Source organism: Heterodontus francisci, chromosome 34 (genome assembly GCF_036365525.1).
Source record: "Heterodontus francisci isolate sHetFra1 chromosome 34, sHetFra1.hap1, whole genome shotgun sequence".
Lineage (NCBI taxonomy): Eukaryota > Metazoa > Chordata > Chondrichthyes > Heterodontiformes > Heterodontidae > Heterodontus > Heterodontus francisci.
In genome coordinates, this window is record NC_090404.1 from 878,784 (window position 1) to 898,919 (window position 20,136).

Sequence of the window (20,136 nt, forward strand, 5' to 3'; positions counted from 1 at the left end):
CAGCTCCAACAACCCTCCCTATCTCTGTAACCTCCTCCAGCTCCTACAACCCTCCGTATCTCTGCAACCTCCTCCAGCCCGGACAACCCTCCCTATCTCTGTAACCGCCTCTAGTCTCTACAACCCTCCCTATCTCTGTAACCAACTCCAGCCCCACAACCCTCCCTATCTCTGTCACCTCCTCCAGCTCCTATAACCCTCCCTATCTCTGTAACCTCCTCCAGCTCCTACAACCCTCCCTATATCTGTAACCTCCTCCAGCTCCAACAACCCTCCCTATCTCTGTAACCTCCTCCAGCTCCTACAACCCTCCGTATCTCTGCAACCTCCTCCAGCCCGGACAAACCTCCCTATCTCTGTAACGAACTGCAGCCCCGACAACCCTCCCTAACTGTGTAACCAACTACAGCCCCACAACCCTCCCTATCTCTGTAATCTCCTCCAGCCCCAACAACCCTCCCTATTTCTGTAACCTCCTCGAGCCCGACAATCCTCCCTATCTCTGCAACCAACTCCAGCCCCTACAACCCTCCCCATCTCTGTAACCAACTCCAGCCCCTACACCCCTCCCTATTTCTGTAACCTCCTCGAGCCCTACAACCCTCCCTATCTCTGTAATCTCCTCAAGCCCCTACAACCTTCCCTATCACTGTAACCTCCTCCATCCCCTACACCTCTCCCTATCTCTGTAACCAACTCCAGTCCCTACAACCCTCCCTATGTCTGTAACCTCCTCCAGCCCCTACAACCCTCCCTATCTCTGTAACCACCACCAGCCCTGACAACACTCCCTCTCTCTGTAACCTCCTCTAGTCCCTACAACCATCCCTATGTCTGTAACCAACTCCAGCCCCTGCAACCCTCCCTATCTCTGTAAACTCCTCCTGTCCACTACAACCCTCCGTATCTCTGTAACCTCCTCCAGCCCATACATCCCTCCCTTTCTCTGTAACCTTCTCCACTCCCTACAACCCTCCCTATCTCTGTAACCTCCTTCGGCTCCGAAATGCCTCCCTTTCTCTGCAACGAACTCCAGCCCCTACACCCCTTCCTATCTCTGTAACCTCCTCCAGCCACTACACCCCTTCCTATCTCTGTAACCAACTCCAGCCCCCACAACCCTCCCTAACTGTGTAACCAACTACAGCCCCACAACCCTCCCTATCTCTGTAACCTCCTCCAGCTCCTACAAGCCTCCCTATCTCTGTAACCAACTCCAGCCCCACAACCCTCCCTATCTCTGTAACCTACTCCAGCTCCTATAACCCTCCCTATCTCTGTAACCTCCTCCAGCTCCTACAACCCTCCCTGTATCTGTAACCTCCTCCAGCTCCAACAACCCTCCCTATCTCTGTAACCTCCTCCAGCTCCTACAACCCTCCGTATCTCTGCAACCTCCTCCAGCCCGGACAACCCTCCCTATCTCTGTAACCGCCTCTAGTCTCTACAACCCTCCTTATCTCTGGAACCTTCTCCAGCCCTGATAACCCTCCCCATCTCTGTAACCTCCTCCAGCCCGGACAACCCTCCCTATCTCTGTAACCTCCTTCTGTCCACTACACCCCTCCCTTTCTCGGTAACCTCCTCCAGTCCCGACAACCCTCCCTATCTCAATAACCAACTCCAGCCACTACAACCCTCACTATCTCTGTAACCAACTCCAGCCCCTACAACCCTCCCTATCTCTGTACCTTCCTCCACCCCTACAAACCTCCCTATCTCTGTAACCTCCTCCGGCCCCTACAACCCTCCCTATCTCTGTAACCAACTCCAGCCCCGACAACCTTCCCTATCTCTGTAACCTCCTCCAGCCCTACAACCCTCCCTATCTCAGTCACCAACTGCAGCCCCTCCAACCCTCCCTGTCTCTGTAACCGCCTCTAGTCCCTACAACCCTCCCTATGTCTGTAACCTCCTCCAGCCCCTACAACCCTCCCTATCTCTGTAACCTCCTCCAGTCCCTACAACCCTCCCTATCTCTGTAAACTCCTCCTGTCCACTACAACCCTCCCTATCTCTGTAACCTCCTCCAGCCCATACATCCCTCCCTTTCTCTGTAACCTTCTCCACTCCCTACAACCCTCCCTATCTCTGTAACCTCCTCCAGCCCCTACATCACTCCCTTTCTCTGTAACGAACTCCAGCCCCTACACCCCTTCCTGTCTCTGTAACCAACTCCAGCCCCACAACCCTCCCTATCTCTGTAACCACCTCCAGCTCCTCCAAACGTCCCTATCTCTGTAACCAACTCCAGCCCCACAGCCCTCCCTATCTCTGTAACCTCCTCCAGCTCCTACAACCCTCCCTATCTCTGTAACCTCCTCCAGCTCCTACAACCCTCCCTATCTCTGTAACCTCCTCCAGCTCCTACAACCCTGCCTATCTCTGTAACCTCCTCCAGCTCCCACAACCCTCTCTATCTCTGTAACCTCCTCCAGCTCCTACAACCCTCCGTATCTCTGTAACCTCCTCCAGCCCGGACAACCCTCCCTATCTCTGTAACCTCCTCCTGCTCACTACAAACCTCCGTATCTCTGTAACCTCTTCCAGCCCCTACAACCCTCCGTATCTCTGTAACCTCTTCCAGCCCCTACACCCCTCCCTATCTCTGTAACCTCTTCCAGCTCCTACAACCCTCCCTATCTCTGTAACCTCCTCCTGCTCACTACAACCCTCTCTATCTCTGTAACCTCCTCCAGCTCCTACAACCCTGCCTATCTCTGTAACCTCCTCCAGCTCCTACAACCCTCCCTATCTCTGTAACCTCCTCCAGCTCCCACAACCCTCTCTATCTCTGTAACCTCCTCCAGCCCCTACATCACTCCCTTTCTCTGTAACGAACTCCAGCCCCTACACCCCTTCCTGTCTCTGTAACCAACTCCAGCCCCACAACCCTCCCTATCTCTGTAACCACCTCCAGCTCCTCCAAACGTCCCTATCTCTGTAACCAACTCCAGCCCCACAGCCCTCCCTATCTCTGTAACCTCCTCCAGCTCCTACAACCCTCCCTATCTCTGTAACCTCCTCCAGCTCCTACAACCCTCCCTATCTCTGTAACCTCCTCCAGCTCCTACAACCCTGCCTATCTCTGTAACCTCCTCCAGCTCCCACAACCCTCTCTATCTCTGTAACCTCCTCCAGCTCCTACAACCCTCCGTATCTCTGTAACCTCCTCCAGCCCGGACAACCCTCCCTATCTCTGTAACCTCCTCCTGCTCACTACAAACCTCCGTATCTCTGTAACCTCTTCCAGCCCCTACAACCCTCCGTATCTCTGTAACCTCTTCCAGCCCCTACACCCCTCCCTATCTCTGTAACCTCTTCCAGCTCCTACAACCCTCCCTATCTCTGTAACCTCCTCCTGCTCACTACAACCCTCTCTATCTCTGTAACCTCCTCCAGCTCCTACAACCCTGCCTATCTCTGTAACCTCCTCCAGCTCCTACAACCCTCCCTATCTCTGTAACCTCCTCCAGCTCCCACAACCCTCTCTATCTCTGTAACCTCTTCCAGCTCCTACAACCCTCCCTATCTCTGTAACCTCCTCCTGCTCACTACAACCCTCTCTATCTCTGTAACCTCCTCCAGCTCCTACAACCCTGCCTATCTCTGTAACCTCCTCCAGCTCCTACAACCCTCTCTATCTCTGTAACCTCCTCCAGCTCCTACAACCCTCCCTATCTCTGTAACCTCCTCCAGCTCCCACAACCCTCTCTATCTCTGTAACCTCCTCCAGCTCCTACAACCCTGCCTATCTCTGTAACCTCCTCCAGCTCCTACAACCCTCCCTATCTCTGTAACCTCTTCCAGCCCCTACACCCCTCCCTATCTCTGCACTGTTTCAATTCTGGCCTCTTGCCCATTGTCCGATTCCCATCACTCCACCATTTGCGGTCGTGCCTTCAGCTGCCTGGGCCCTAAGCTCTGGACTTCCCTCCCTAAACATGCACATGTGTGTGTATGTGCATGTGTGCGTGTGTGTGTCTGTGCGTGTCTGTTTGTGTGTGTGTATGTGCATGTGTGCGTGTGTGTGTGTCTGTGTGTCTGTGCGTGTATGTTCGTGTGCGTGTATGTGCATGTGTGTGTATGTGCATGTGTGTGTATGTGCGTGTGTGTGGCTGTGTGTATGTGCATATGTGCGTCTGTGTGTGTCTGTGCGTGTATGTTCGTGTGTGTGTATGTGCATGTGTGTGTATGTGCATGTGTGCGTGTGTGTGTGTCTGTGTGTCTGTGCGTGTATGTTCGTGCGTATGTGCATGTGTGTGTATGTGCATGTGTGTGCGTCTGTGTGTCTGTGTGTATGTGCATGTGGCGTGTCTGTCTGTGTGTCAGTGCATGTATGTTCGTGTGTGTGTATGTGCATGTGTGTGTATGTGCATGTGTGCGTGTGTGTGTGTCTGTCTGTGTGTCAGTGCGTGTATGTTCGTGTGTGTGTATGTGCATGTGTGTGTATGTGCATGTGTACGTGTGTGTGTGTCTGTGTGTCAGTGCGTGTATGTTCGTGCGTGTGTATGTGCATGTGTGTGTGTGCGTGTGTGCACGTGTGTGCACGTGTGTGTCTGTGTGTGTCTGTTGTCTGTGTGTCTGTGCGTGTATGTTCGTGTGTGTATGTGCATGTGTGTGTATGTGCATGTGTGCGCGTCTGTGTGTCTCTGTTGTCTGTCTGTGCGATTAAGAGAGATGGGAGGATTACCTTTCAGTTGGTTGGCAATACAGGCTTCTTTGTTCCGCTTCTCCAAAGTGGCTGTGAAGGTCTTGAAAAGGGATTTGTCCAAGAGGACAATACGGACCAGGCGGAGCTGAGCTTGTGAGAGTTGCTGGGCCATCTCGGCAACAGTGTCAATCATCACCTCGGCAACAGAGCTGGGCTTTAAAACACCACTTCCTGCAGATCAGAAAGTTCAAAGGAGTTAACGTCATGCAGGACTGAGTTGTGTAGGAATGTGCTCTCTCTCTCGCCCTCTCTTCCTCTCTCTCTCCCACAGGTTTCCATCCCAGAGATTTCAGCCACTGACCGAACGGAAACAAAGCAGCCAACTGGCGCAAAACAAGCTCCAAAATCGCAGAAATGTGATCAATGTGCTCCCTCAGTACTGAGCCTCCGACATGCGGCACTCCCTCAGTACTGAGCCTCCGACAGTGCGGCACTCTCTCAGTACTGACCCTCTGAACTGACCCTCCGACAGTGCGGCACTCCCTCAGTACTGACCCTCTGAACTGACCCTCCGACAGTGCAGCACTCCCTCAGTACTGACCCTCCGACAGTGCGGCACTCTCTCAGTACTGACCCTCTGAACTGACCCTCCGACAGTGCGGCACTCCCTCAGTACTGACCCTCTGAACTGACCCTCCGACAGTGCAGCACTCCCTCAGTACTGACCCTCTGAACTGACCCTCCGACAGTGCGGCACTCTCTCAGTACTGACCCTCTGAACTGACCCTCCGACAGTGCAGCACTCTCTCAGTACTGACCCTCTGAACTGACCCTCCGACAGTGCGGCACTCCCTCAGTACTGACCCTCTGAACTGACCCGCCGACAGTGCAGCACTCCCTCAGTACTAACCCTCCGACAGTGCGGCACTCCCTCAGCACTGACCCTCTGAACTGACCCTCCGAAAGGGCAGCACTCCCTCAGTACTAACCCTCCGACAGTGCGGCACTCCCTCAGTACTGACCCTCTGAACTGACCCTCCGACAGTGCGGCACTCCCTCAGTACTGACCCTCTGAACTGACCCTCCGACAGTGCAGCACTCCCTCAGTACTAACCCTCCGACAGTGCGGGACTCCCTCAGCACTGACCCTCTGAACTGACCCTCCAACAGTGCAGCACTCCCTCAGTACTGACACTCTAAACTAACCCTCCGACAGTGCGGCACTCCCTCAGTACTGACCCTCTGAACTGACCCTCCGACAGTGCAGCATTCCCTCAGTTATGACCCTCCGACAGTGCGGCACTCTCTCAGTACTGACCCTCTGAACTGACCCTCCGACAGTGCGGCACTCCCTCAGCACTGACCCTCTGAACTGACCCTCCAACAGTGCAGCACTCCCTCAGTACTGTCCCTCTGAACTGACCCTCCAACAGTGCAGCACTCCCTCAGGACTGACCCTCTGACAGTGCGGCACTACCTCAGTACTGACCCTCTGAACTGACCCTCCAACAGTGCAAAACTCCCTCAGTACTGACCCTCCGACAGTGCGGCACTCCCTCAGTACTGACCCTCCGACAGTGCGGCACTCCCTCAGTACTGACCCTCTGAACTGACCCTCCAACAGTGCAGCACTCCCTCAGTACTGACCCTCCGACAGTGCGGCACTCCCTCAGTACTGACCCTCCGACAGTGCAGCACTCCCTCAGTACTGACCCTCTGAACTGACCCTCCAAAAGTGCGGCACTCCCTCAGTACTGACCCTCCGACAGTGCGGCACTCCCTCAGTACTGACCCTCTGACAGTGCGGCACTCCCTTAGTATTGACCCTCTGAACTGACCCTAACAGTGCAGCACTCCCTCAGTACTGACCCTCCGACAGTGTGGCAGTCTCTCAGTACTAACCCTCTGAACTGACCCTCCAAAAGTGCGGCACTCCCTCAGTACTGACCCTCCGACAGTGCGGCACTCCCTCAGTACCGACCCTCTGAACTGACCCTCCGACAGTGCAGCACTCCCTCAGTACTAACCCTCCGACAGTGCGGCACTCCCTCAGCACTGACCCTCTGAACTGACCCTCCAACAGTGCAGCACTCCCTCAGTACTGACCCTCTGAACTGACCCTCCGACAGTGCAGCACTCCCTCAGTACTGACCCTCCGACAGTACGGCGCTCCCTCAGTACTGACCCTCCAACAGTGCGGCACTCCCTCAGTACTGACCCTCTGAACTGACCCTCTGACAGTGCAGCACTCCCTCAGTACTGACCCGCCGACAGTGCGGCACTCCCTCAGTACTGACCCTCCGACAGAGTGGCACTCCCTCAGTACTGACCCTCTGAACTGACCCTCCAACAGTGCAAAACTCCCTCAGTACTGACCCTCCGACAGTGCGGCACTCCCTCAGTACTGACCCTCCGTCAGTGCGGCACTCCCTCAGTACTGACCCTCTGAACTGACCCTCCAAAAGTGCGGCACTCCCTCAGTACTGACCCTCCAACAGTGCGGCACTCCCTCAGTACTGACCCTCCGACAGAGCGGCACTCCCTCAGTATTGACCCTCTGAACTGACCCTAACAGTGCAGCACTCCCTCAGTACTGACCCTCCGACAGTGTGGCACTCTCTCAGTACTGATCCTCTGAACTGACCCTCCGAAAGGGCAGCACTCCCTCAGTACTAACCCTCCGACAGTGCGGCACTCCCTCAGTACTGACCCTCTGAACTGACCCTCCAACAGTGCAGCGCTCCCTCAGTACTGACCCTCTGAACTGACCCTCCAACAGTGCAGCACTCCCTCAGTACTGACCCTCCGACAGAGCGGCGCTCCCTCAGTACTGACCGTCCGGCAGTGCAGCACTCCCTCAGCACTGACACTCCGACAGTGCGGCACACCCTCAGTACTGAGCCTCTGAACTGACCCTCCAGCGATGCAGCGCTCCCTCAGTACTGACCGTCCGGCAGTGCAGCACTCCCTCAGTACTGACCCTCCGACAGTGCAGCACCCCCTCAGTACTGACCCTCTGAACTGACCCTCCGACAGTGCAGCACTCCCTCAGGACTGACCCTCCGACAGTGCGGCACTCCCTCAGTTCTGATCCTCCGACAGTGCGGCACTCACTCAGTACTGACCCTCTGAATTGACCCTCCGACAGTGCAGCACTCCCTCAGTACTGACCCTCCCACAGTGCGGCACTCCCTCAGTACTGACCCTCCGACAGTGCGGCACTCCCTCAGTACTGACCCTCTGAACTGACCCTCCGACAGTGCAGCACTCCCTCAGTACTGACCCTCCGACAGTGCGGCACTCCCTCAGTACTGACCCTCCGACAGTGCGGCACTCCCTCAGTACTGACCCTCTGAACTGACCCTCCAACAGTGCAGCACTCCCTCAGTTCTGACCCTCCGACAGTGCAAAACTCCCTCAGTACTGACCCTCCGACAATGCGGCACTCCCTCAGTTCTGACCCTCCAACAGTGCAAAACTCCCTCAGTACTGACCCTCCGACAGTGCGGCACTCCCTCAGTACTGACCCTCCGACAGTGCGGCACTCCCTCAGTACTGACCCTCTGAACTGACCCTCCAACAGTGCAGCACTCCCTCAGTTCTGACCCTCCGACAGTGCGGCACTCCCTCAGTACTGACCCTCCGACAGTGCGGCACTCCCTCAGTATTGACCCTCTGAACTGACCCTAACAATGCAGCACTCCCTCAGTATTGACCCTCCGACAGTGTGGCACTCTCTCAGTACTGACCCTCTGAACTGACCCTCCAAAAGTGCAGCACTCCCTCAGTACTGACCCTCCGACAGTGCGGCACTCCCTCAGTACTGACCCTCCGACAGTGCGGCACTCCCTCAGTACTGACCCTCCGACAGTGCAGCACTCCCTCAGTACTGACCCTCCGACAGTGCGGCACTCCCTCTGAACTGTCCTCCAACAGTGCAGCACTCCCTCAGTACTGACCCTCTGAACTGACCCTCCGACAGTGTGGCACTCCCTCAGTACTGACCCCCTGAACTGACCCTCCGACAGTGTGGCACTCCTTCAGTACTGACCCTCTGAACTGACCCTCCGACAGTGTGGCACTCCCTGAGTACTGAGCCTCTGAACTGACCCTCCGACAGTGCGGCAATCCCTCAGTACTGACCCTCTGAACTGACCCTCCGACAGTGCGGCGCCCCCTCAGTACTGACTCTCTGAACTGACCCTCCGACAATGCGGCGTTCCTCAGTACTGACCCTCCGACAGTGCGGCACTCCCTCAGTACTGACCCTCTGACTGTGCGGCGCTCCCTCAGTACTGATCCTCCGACAGTGTGGCACTCCCTCAGTACTGACCCTCTGACTGTGCGGCACTCTCTCAGTACTGACCCTCTGACGGTCCGGCGCTCCCTCCGTACTCCCTCTGGGGAGTAATGGGATAGATTTGGGGCACAGGTTTGTGGAGTGGGGACTTGAACACAGTACCACCCAACTCAGCAGCTGAGAGGGAGATTGAAAGGTGATGTGCTCCCCATCTGAGCCGTGGCCGGTACAGGCATGAGAATTTCTGCTCTGTGGCTGATACCAACCTGTTCCAATTGTTGGAAAGGAGACGGATTGAAAACTCTTTGTGATGCACATTTGCAGGACATTCCTCACTGCTCTCTGTATCAATTCAGTTTTATCATCACCACATATGTGGACGATCCCTTTGCATTTCAGCTTGCCTGGCCCCGTCAATACGACATTCCCGTTTGATAGGTCGGCTGAGAGAGGGATAGAGAGTTGGTGAAAATTACTCATGGAATTGGACAGTGCAGAAAGAGGCTATTCAGCCCATCAAGATGGTGCAATCACTTTCCAACATCAATCCCGTTCACCGCCACCCCCTGGCCCTGTTCTTTCTCCAGAATCCCTGCAACTTTTTCCCCTTCAGATGTTTATTCACTTCCCTGTTGAACATTCCTGCTGAATAGATTCCATAACGGCTTCAGACAGCAAGTTCCAGATCACAGAATCCCGCTGTGTAACAATTGGCCGCCCCCTGTCTATCTCACGCCCTCAGTAAAGCTCAGCTCATCATCAACTCTCACTGTCCGTATCCTAACTCACACTCAGTGTCGTTCACCCGTCACAACCCCACGGTGCACCCTAACCTTCGATGTCTCCCAGTTAAACAACCGCCAACACCCGCTTCCCCACCCCCTCTCTCTCCCCCGCTCCCCTCCGCCCACTCAACGATTTTAATATTCTCATTTCCTTTTCAAATCTAACCACGGCCTCGCTCCTCCCTCTCTCTGTAACCTCCTCCAGCCCCTACAATCCTCCCGATCTCTGTAACCTACTCCAGCCCCTACAACCCTCCCTATCTCTGTAACCTCCTCCGGCCCCTACAACCCTCCCTATCTCTGTAACCTCCTCCAGCCCCTACAACCTTCCCTATCTCTGTAACCTCCTCCAGCCCCTACAACCCTCCCTATCTCTGTAACCTCCTCCGGCCCCTACAATCCTCCCGATCTCTGTAACCTCCTCCAGGCATACACCCCTCCCTATCTCTGGAACCTCCTCCAGCCCCTACACCCCTCCCTATCACTGTAACCTCCTCCAGTCCCCACAACCCTCCCTATCTCTGTAACCTCCTCCAGCCCCTACAATCCTCCCTATCTCTGTAAACCCTCCAGTCCCGACACCCCTCCCTATCTCTGTAACCTCCTCCAGCCCCTACAATCCTCCCTATCTCTGTAATCTACTCCAGCCCCGACAACCCTCCCTATCTCTGTAACCTACTCCAGCCCCTACACCCCTCCCTATCTCTGTAACCTCCTCCAGTCCCTACAACCCTCCCTATCTCTGTATCCTCCTCCAGCCCCTACAATCTTCCCTATCTCCGTAACCTACTCCAGCCCCGACAACCCTCCCTATCTCAGTAACCTCCTGCAGCCCCTACACCCCTTCCTATCTCTGTAACCTCCTCCAGTCACTACACCCCTCCGTCTCTCTGTAACCTCCTGCAGCACCTACAACTCTCCCTATCTCTGTAATCTCCTCCAGCCCCAACAACCCTATCTCTGTAACCTCCTGCAGCCCCTACACCCCTCCCTATCTATGTAACCTCCTCCAGCCCCTACAACCTTCCCTATCTCTGCAACCTCCTCCAGTCCCTACACCCCTCCCTGTCTCTGTCACCACCTCCAGACCCTAGAACCCTCCCTATCTCTGTAATCTCCTCCAGCCCCTACAACCCTCCCTATCTCTGTAACCTCTTGCAGCCCCTACAACCCTCCCTATCTCTGTAACCTCATCCAGCCCCTACAACCCTCCCTATCTCTGTAACGTCCTCCAGCCCCTACAACACTCCCTATTTCTGTAACCTCCTCCAGTCCCTACACCCCTCACTATCTCCGTAATCTCCCCCAGCCCCTACAACTCTCCCTATCTCTGTAGCCTCCTCCAGCCCCTACAACCCTCCCTATCTCTGTAACCTCCTCCAGCCCCGACAACCCTCCCTATCTCTGTAACCTCCTGCACCCCTACAACCCTCCCTATCTCTGTAACCTCCTCCAGCCCCGACAACCCTCCCCATCTCTGTAACCTCCTCCAGCCCCGACAACCCTCCCTATCTCTGTAACCTCCTCCAGCCCCTACAGCCCTCCCTATTTCTGTAACCTCCTGCACCCCTACACCCCTCCCTCCCTCTGTAACCTCCTCCAGCCCCTACAACCCTCCCTATCTCTGTAACCCCCTCTAGTCACTACAACCCTCCCTATCTCAGTAACCTCCTGCAGACCCTACACCCCTCCCTGTCTTGGTAACCTCCTCCAGCCCCTACAACGCTCCCTATCTCTGTCATCTCCTCCAGCCCCAATAACCCTCCCTATCTCTGTAACCTCCTGCAGCCCCTACACCCCTCACTATCTCAGTAACCTTCTCCAGCCCCTACAACGCTCCCTATGTCTGGAACCTCCTTTCGCAACTACAACCCTCCCGATAGAGTATCCAACCCCCGTTTTTTTTTATATATTGTCGAGGAGGATTTACTCTTTATCTAACCCTGTTTTTTTTTAAAATAGTGTAGAGGAGGATATACTCTGTATCTAACCCTGTTTTTTTAATAGAGTGTAGAGGAGGTTTTGCTCTGTATCTAACCCTGTTTTTTTTAATATAGTGTAGAGGAGGTTTTGCTCTGTATCTAACCCTGTTTTTTTTAATATAGTGTAGAGGAGGTTTTACTCTGTATCTGCCCCTGTTTTTTTTACAGAGTGTAGAGGAGGTTTTACTCTGTATCTAACCCTGTTTTTTTTTATATAGTGTAGAGGAGGTTTTACTCTGTATCTAACCCTGTTATTTTTTTATATAGTATCGAGGAGGTTTTACTCTGTATCTAACCCTGATTTTTTTATATAGTGTAGTGGAGGTTTTACTCTGTATCTAACCCTGTTATTTTTTTATATAGTATCGAGGAGGTTTTACTCTGTATCTAACCCTGTTTATTTTATATAGTGTAGAGGAGGTTTTACTCTGTATCTAACCCTGTTTTTTTTTATATAGTGTAGAGGAGGTTTTACTCTGTATCTAACCCTGTTTATTTTATATATAGTGTAGAGGAGGTTTTACTCTGTATCTAACCCTGTTTTTTTTTATATAGTGTAGAGGAGGTTTTACTCTGTATCTAACCCTGTTTTTTTTTTATATAGTGTAGAGGAGGTTTTACTCTGTATCTAACCCTGTTATTTTTTTATATAGTATCGAGGAGGTTTTACTCTGTATCTAACCCTGTTTTTTTTTAAAAATAGTGTAGAGGAGGATATACTCTGTATCTAACCCTGTTTTTTTTATAGAGTGTAGAGGAGGTTTTGCTCTGTATCTAACCCTGTTTTTTTTAATATAGTGCAGAGGAGGTTTTGCTCTGTATCTAACCCTGTTTTTTTTAATATAGTGTAGAGGAGGTTTTACTCTGTATCTGCCCCTGTTTTTTTTACAGAGTGTAGAGGAGGTTTTACTCTGTATCTAACCCTGTTTTTTTTATATAGTGTAGAGGAGGTTTGACTCTGTATCTAACCCTGTTTTTTTTATATAGTGTAGAGGAGGTTTTGCTCTGTATCTCACCCTGTTTTTTTTTATATAGTGTAGAGGAGGTTTTACTCTGTATCTAACCCTGTTATTTTTTTATATAGTATCGAGGAGGTTTTACTCTGTATCTAACCCTGTTTATTTTATATACTGTAGAGGAGGTTTTACTCTGTATCTAACACTGTTTTTTTTTAGATAGTGTAGAGGAGGTTTTACTCTGTATCTAACCCTGTTATTTTTTTATATAGTGCAGAGGAGGTTTTACTCTATATCTAACCATGTTTTTTTTTATATAGTGTGGAGGAGCTTTTACTCTGTATCTAACCCTGTTTTTTTTAATATAGTGTAGAGGAGGTTTTACTCTGTATCTAACCCTGTTTATTTTATATAGTGTCGAGGAGGTTTTACTCTGTATCTCACCCTGTTTTTTTTAATATAGTGTAGAGGAGGTTTTACTCTATATCTAACCATGTTTTTTTTTATATAGTGTGGAGGAGCTTTTACTCTGTATCTAACCCTGTTTTTTTTAATATAGTGTAGAGGAGGTTTTACTCTGTATCTAACCCTGTTTATTTTATATAGTGTCGAGGAGGTTTTACTCTGTATCTCACCCTGTTTTTTTTAATATAGTGTAGAGGAGGTTTTACTCTGTATCTAACCCTGTTTATTTTATATAGTGTCGAGGAGGTTTTACTCTGTATCTCACCCTGTTTTTTTTAATATAGTGTAGAGGAGGTTTTACTCTGTATCTAACCCTGTTTTTTTTTAATATAGTGTAGAGGAGGTTTTACTCTGTATCTAACCCTGTTTTTTTTTACATAGTGTAGAGGAGGTTTTACTCTGTATCTAACCGTTTTATTTTATGTAGTGTAGAGGAGGTTTTACTCTGTATCTAACCCTGTTTTTTTTTATATATTGTAGAGGAGGTTTTACTCTGTATCTAACCCTGTTTTTTTTTATATAGTGTAGAGGAGGTTTTACTCTGTATCTAACCCTGTTTTTTTTAGATAGTGTAGAGGAGGTTTTACTCTGTATCTAACCCTGTTTTTTTTATATAGTGTAGAGGAGGTTTTACTCTGTATCTAACCCTGTTATTTTTTTATATAGTATCGAGGAGGTTTTACTCTGTATCTAAGCCTGATTTTTTTATATAGTGTAGTGGAGGTTTTACTCTGTATCTAACCCTGTTATTTTTTCATATAGTATCGAGGAGGTTTTACTCTGTATCTAACCCTGTTTATTTTATATATAGTGTAGAGGAGGTTTTACTCTGTATCTAACCCTGTTTATTTTATATATAGTGTAGAGGAGGTTTTACTCTGTATCTAACCCTGTTTTTTTTTATATAGTGTAGAGGAGGTTTTACTCTGTATCTAACCCTGTTTTTTTTTATATAGTGTAGAGGAGGTTTTACTCTGTATCTAACCCTGTTATTTTTTTATATAGTATCGAGGAGGTTTTACTCTGTATCTCACCCTGTTTTTTTTTAAAATAGTGTAGAGGAGGATATACTCTGTATCTAACCCTGTTTTTTTTATAGAGTGTAGAGGAGGTTTTGCTCTGTATCTAACCCTGTTTTTTTTAATATAGTGCAGAGGAGGTTTTGCTCTGTATCTAACCCTGTTTTTTTTAATATAGTGTAGAGGAGGTTTTACTCTGTATCTGCCCCTGTTTTTTTTACAGAGTGTAGAGGAGGTTTTACTCTGTATCTAACCCTGTTTTTGTTATATAGTGTAGAGGAGGTTTTGCTCTGTATCTCACCCTGTTTTTTTTTATATAGTGTAGAGGAGGTTTTACTCTGTATCTAACCCTGTTTTTTTTATATAGTGTAGAGGAGGTTTTGCTCTGTATCTCACCCTGTTTTTTTTAATATAGCGTAGAGGAGGTTTTACTCTGTATCTAACCGTTTTATTTTATATAGTGTAGAGGAGGTTTTACTCTGTATCTAACCTTGTTTTATTTTATATAGTGTAGAGGAGGTTTTACTCTGTATCTAACCCTGATTTTTTTTATATAGTGTAGAGGAGGTTTTACTCTGTATCTAACCGTTTTATTTTATATAGTGTAGAGGAGGTTTTACTCTGTATCTAACCTTGTTTTATTTTATGTAGTGTAGAGGAGGTTTTACTCTGTATCTAACCCTGTTTTATTTTATATAGTGTAGTGGAGGTTTTACTCTGTATCTAACCCTGTTTTTTTTATATAGTGTAGAGGAGGTTTTGCTCTGTATCTCACCCTGTTTTTTTTAATATAGCGTAGAGGAGGTTTTGCTCCGTATCTAACCCTGTTTTTTTTTATATAGTATCGAGGAGGTTTTACTCTGTATCTAACCCTGTTATTTTTTTATATAGTGTAGAGGAGGTTTTACTCTGTATCTGCCCCTGTTTTTTTTACAGAGAGTAGAGGAGGTTTTACTCTGTATCTAACCCTGTTTTTTTTATATAGTGTAGAGGAGGTTTGACTCTGTATCTAACCCTGTTTTTTTTATATAGTGTAGAGGAGGTTTTGCTCTGTATCTCACCCTGTTTTTTTTTATATAGTGTAGAGGAGGTTTTACTCTGTATCTAACCCTGTTATTTTTTTATATAGTGCAGAGGAGGTTTTACTCTATATCTAACCATGTTTTTTTTTATATAGTGTGGAGGAGCTTTTACTCTGTATCTAACCCTGTTTTTTTTAATATAGTGTAGAGGAGGTTTTACTCTGTATCTAACCCTGTTTATTTTATATAGTGTCGAGGAGGTTTTACTCTGTATCTAACCCTGTTTTTTTTAATATAGTGTAGAGGAGGTTTTACTCTGTATCTAACCCTGTTTTTTTTATATAGTGTAGAGGAGGTTTTACTCTGTATCTAACCCTGTTATTTTTTTATATAGTATCGAGGAGGTTTTACTCTGTATCTAACCCTGTTTTTTTTTAATATAGTGTAGAGGAGGTTTTACTCTGTATCTAACCCTGTTTTTTTTTATATAGTGTAGAGGAGGTTTTACTCTGTATCTAACCGTTTTATTTTATGTAGTGTAGAGGAGGTTTTACTCTGTATCTAACCCTGTTTTTTTTAATATATTGTAGAGGAGGTTTTACTCTGTATCTAACCCTGTTTTTTTTTATATAGTGTAGAGGAGGTTTTACTCTGTATCTAACCCTGTTTTTTTTAGATAGTGTAGAGGAGGTTTTACTCTGTATCTAACCCTGTTTTTTTTATATAGTGTAGAGGAGGTTTTACTCTGTATCTAACCCTGTTATTTTTTTATATAGTATCGAGGAGGTTTTACTCTGTATCTAAGCCTGATTTTTTTATATAGTGTAGTGGAGGTTTTACTCTGTATCTAACCCTGTTATTTTTTTATATAGTATCGAGGAGGTTTTACTCTGTATCTAACCCTGTTTATTTTATATAGTGTAGAGGAGGTTTTACTCTGTATCTAACCCTGTTTTTTTTTATATAGTGTAGAGGAGGTTTTACTCTGTATCTAACCCTGTTTATTTTATATATAGTGTAGAGGAGGTTTTACTCTGTATCTAACCCTGTTTTTTTTATATAGTGTAGAGGAGGTTTTACTCTGTATCTAACCCTGTTTTTTTTTATATAGTGTAGAGGAGGTTTTACTCTGTATCTAACCCTGTTATTTTTTTATATAGTATCGAGGAGGTTTTACTCTGTATCTAACCCTGTTTTTTTTTTAAAATAGTGTAGAGGAGGATATACTCTGTATCTAACCCTGTTTTTTTTATAGAGTGTAGAGGAGGTTTTGCTCTGTATCTAACCCTGTTTTTTTTAATATAGTGCAGAGGAGGTTTTGCTCTGTATCTAACCCTGTTTTTTTTTATATAGTATCGAGGAGGTTTTACTCTGTATCTAACCCTGTTATTTTTTTATATAGTGTAGAGGAGGTTTTACTCTGTATCTAACCCTGATTTTTTTTATATAGTGTAGAGGAGGTTTTACTCTGTATCTAACCGTTTTATTTTATATAGTGTAGAGGAGGTTTTACTCTGTATCTGCCCCTGTTTTTTTTATATAGTGTAGAGGAGGTTTGACTCTGTATCTAACCCTGTTTTTTTTTATATAGTGTAGAGGAGGTTTTGCTCTGTATCTCACCCTGTTTTTTTTTATATAGTGTAGAGGAGGTTTTACTCTGTATCTAACCCTGTTTTTTTTATATAGTGTAGAGGAGGTTTTGCTCTGTATCTCACCCTGTTTTTTTTAATATAGCGTAGAGGAGGTTTTGCTCCGTATCTAATCCTGTTTTTTTTTATATAGTATCGAGGAGGTTTTACTCTGTATCTAACCCTGTTATTTTTTTATTTAGTGTAGAGGAGGTTTTACTCTGTATCTGCCCCTGTTTTTTTTACAGAGTGTAGAGGAGGTTTTACTCTGTATCTAACCCTGTTTTTGTTATATAGTGTAGAGGAGCTTTTGCTCTGTATCTCACCCTGTTTTTTTTTATATAGTGTAGAGGAGGTTTTACTCTGTATCTAACCCTGTTTTTTTTATATAGTGTAGAGGAGGTTTTGCTCTGTATCTCACCCTGTTTTTTTTAATATAGCGTAGAGGAGGTTTTGCTCCGTATCTAACCCTGTTTTTTTTTATATAGTATCGAGGAGGTTTTACTCTGTATCTAACCCTGTTATTTTTTTATATAGTGTAGAGGAGGTTTTACTCTGTATCTAACCCTGATTTTTTTTATATAGTGTAGAGGAGGTTTTACTCTGTATCTAACCCTGTTTTATTTTATATAGTATCGAGGAGGTTTTACTCTGTATCTAACCCTGTTTTTTTTAATATAGTGTAGAGGAGGTTTTACTCTGTATCTAACCCTGTTTTTTTTTAATATAGTGTAGAGGAGGTTTTACTCTGTATCTAACCCTGTTTTTTTTTATATAGTGTAGAGGAGGTTTTACTCTGTATCTAAACGTTTTATTTTATGTAGTGTAGAGGAGGTTTTACTCTGTATCTAACCCTGTTTTTTTTAATATATTGTAGAGGAGGTTTTACTCTGTATCTAACCCTGTTTTTTTTTATATAGTGTAGAGGAGGTTTTACTCTGTATCTAACCCTGTTTTTTTTAGATAGTGTAGAGGAGGTTTTACTCTGTATCTAACCCTGTTTTTTTTATATAGTGTAGAGGAGGTTTTACTCTGTATCTAACCCTGTTATTTTTTTATATAGTATCGAGGAGGTTTTACTCTGTATCTAAGCCTGATTTTTTTATATAGTGTAGTGGAGGTTTTACTCTGTATCTAACCCTGTTATTTTTTTATATAGTATCGAGGAGGTTTTACTCTGTATCTAACCCTGTTTATTTTATATAGTGTAGAGGAGGTTTTACTCTGTATCTAACCCTGTTTTTTTTTATATAGTGTAGAGGAGGTTTTACTCTGTATCTAACCCTGTTTATTTTATATATAGTGTAGAGGAGGTTTTACTCTGTATCTAACCCTGTTTTTTTTATATAGTGTAGAGGAGGTTTTACTCTGTATCTAACCCTGTTTTTTTTTATATAGTGTAGAGGAGGTTTTACTCTGTATCTAACCCTGTTATTTTTTTATATAGTATCGAGGAGGTTTTACTCTGTATCTAACCCTGTTTTTTTTTAAAAATAGTGTAGAGGAGGATATACTCTGTATCTAACCCTGTTTTTTTTATAGAGTGTAGAGGAGGTTTTGCTCTGTATCTAACCCTGTTTTTTTTAATATAGTGCAGAGGAGGTTTTGCTCTGTATCTAACCCTGTTTTTTTTTATATAGTATCGAGGAGGTTTTACTCTGTATCTAACCCTGTTATTTTTTTATATAGTGTAGAGGAGGTTTTACTCTGTATCTGCCCCTGTTTTTTTTACAGAGTGTAGAGGAGGTTTTACTCTGTATCTAACCCTGTTTTTTTTATATAGTGTAGAGGAGGTTTGACTCTGTATCTAACCCTGTTTTTTTTATATAGTGTAGAGGAGGTTTTGCTCTGTATCTCACCGTGTTTTTTTTTATATAGTGTAGAGGAGGTTTTACTCTGTATCTAACCCTGTTTTTTTTATATAGTGTAGAGGAGGTTTTGCTCTGTATCTCACCCTGTTTTTTTTAATATAGCGTAGAGGAGGTTTTGCTCCGTATCTAACCCTGTTTTTTTTTATATAGTATCGAGGAGGTTTTACTCTGTATCTAACCCTGTTATTTTTTTATTTAGTGTAGAGGAGGTTTTACTCTGTATCTGCCCCTGTTTTTTTTACAGAGTGTAGAGGAAGTTTTACTCTGTATCTAACCCTGTTTTTGTTATATAGTGTAGAGGAGGTTTTGCTCTGTATCTCACCCTGTTTTTTTTTATATAGTGTAGAGGAGGTTTTACTCTGTATCTAACCCTGTTTTTTTTATATAGTGTAGAGGAGGTTTTGCTCTGTATCTCACCCTGTTTTTTTTAATATAGCGTAGAGGAGGTTTTGCTCCGTATCTAACCCTGTTTTTTTTTATATAGTATCGAGGAGGTTTTACTCTGTATCTAACCCTGTTATTTTTTTATATAGTGTAGAGGAGGTTTTACTCTGTATCTAACCCTGATTTTTTTTATATAGTGTAGAGGAGGTTTTACTCTGTATCTAACCGTTTTATTTTATATAGTGTAGAGGAGGTTTTACTCTGTATCTAACCTTGTTTTATTTTATGTAGTGTAGAGGAGGTTTTACTCTGTATCTAACCCTGTTTTATTTTATATAGTGTAGAGGAGGTTTTACTCTGTATCTAACCCTGTTTTTTTTATATAGTGTAGAGGAGGTTTTACTCTGTATCTAACCCTGTTTTTTTTTATATAGTGTAGAGGAGGTTTTACTCTGTATCTAACCGTTTTATTTTATGTAGTGTAGAGGAGGTTTTACTCTGTATCTAACCCTGTTTTTTTTAATATATTGTAGAGGAGGTTTTACTCTGTATCTAACCCTGTTTTTTTTTATATAGTGTAGAGGAGGTTTTACTCTGTATCTAACCCTGTTTTTTTTAGATAGTGTAGAGGAGGTTTTACTCTGTATCTAACCCTGTTTTTTTTATATAGTGTAGAGGAGGTTTTACTCTGTATCTAACCCTGTTATTTTTTTATATAGTATCGAGGAGGTTTTACTCTGTATCTAAGCCTGATTTTTTTATATAGTGTAGTGGAGGTTTTACTCTGTATCTAACCCTGTTATTTTTTTATATAGTATCGAGGAGGTTTTACTCTGTATCTAACCCTGTTTATTTTATATAGTGTAGAGGAGGTTTTACTCTGTATCTAACCCTGTTTTTTTTTATATAGTGTAGAGGAGGTTTTACTCTGTATCTAACCCTGTTTATTTTATATATAGTGTAGAGGAGGTTTTACTCTGTATCTAACCCTGTTTTTTTTATATAGTGTAGAGGAGGTTTTACTCTGTATCTAACCCTGTTTTTTTTTATATAGTGTAGAGGAGGTTTTA

The 20,136-nt window shown here is 45.8% G+C and overlaps 1 protein-coding gene across 2 annotated transcripts in view; it reads right to left on the minus strand.

Moving 5' to 3' along the window:
* Positions 1 to 20,136, minus strand: part of LOC137348905 (protein mono-ADP-ribosyltransferase PARP14-like) — a 151,620-nt gene that overhangs the window by 24,339 nt on the left and 107,145 nt on the right. For both annotated transcript variants that reach the window (XM_068014136.1, XM_068014135.1), the window contains exons 9-10: positions 9,221 to 9,397; positions 4,694 to 4,885 (exon numbers count right to left, since the gene is read on the minus strand). In XM_068014136.1, the coding sequence (XP_067870237.1) occupies positions 4,694 to 4,885; positions 9,221 to 9,397 (369 nt within the window). The remainder of the gene's footprint in view (positions 1 to 4,693; positions 4,886 to 9,220; positions 9,398 to 20,136) is intronic.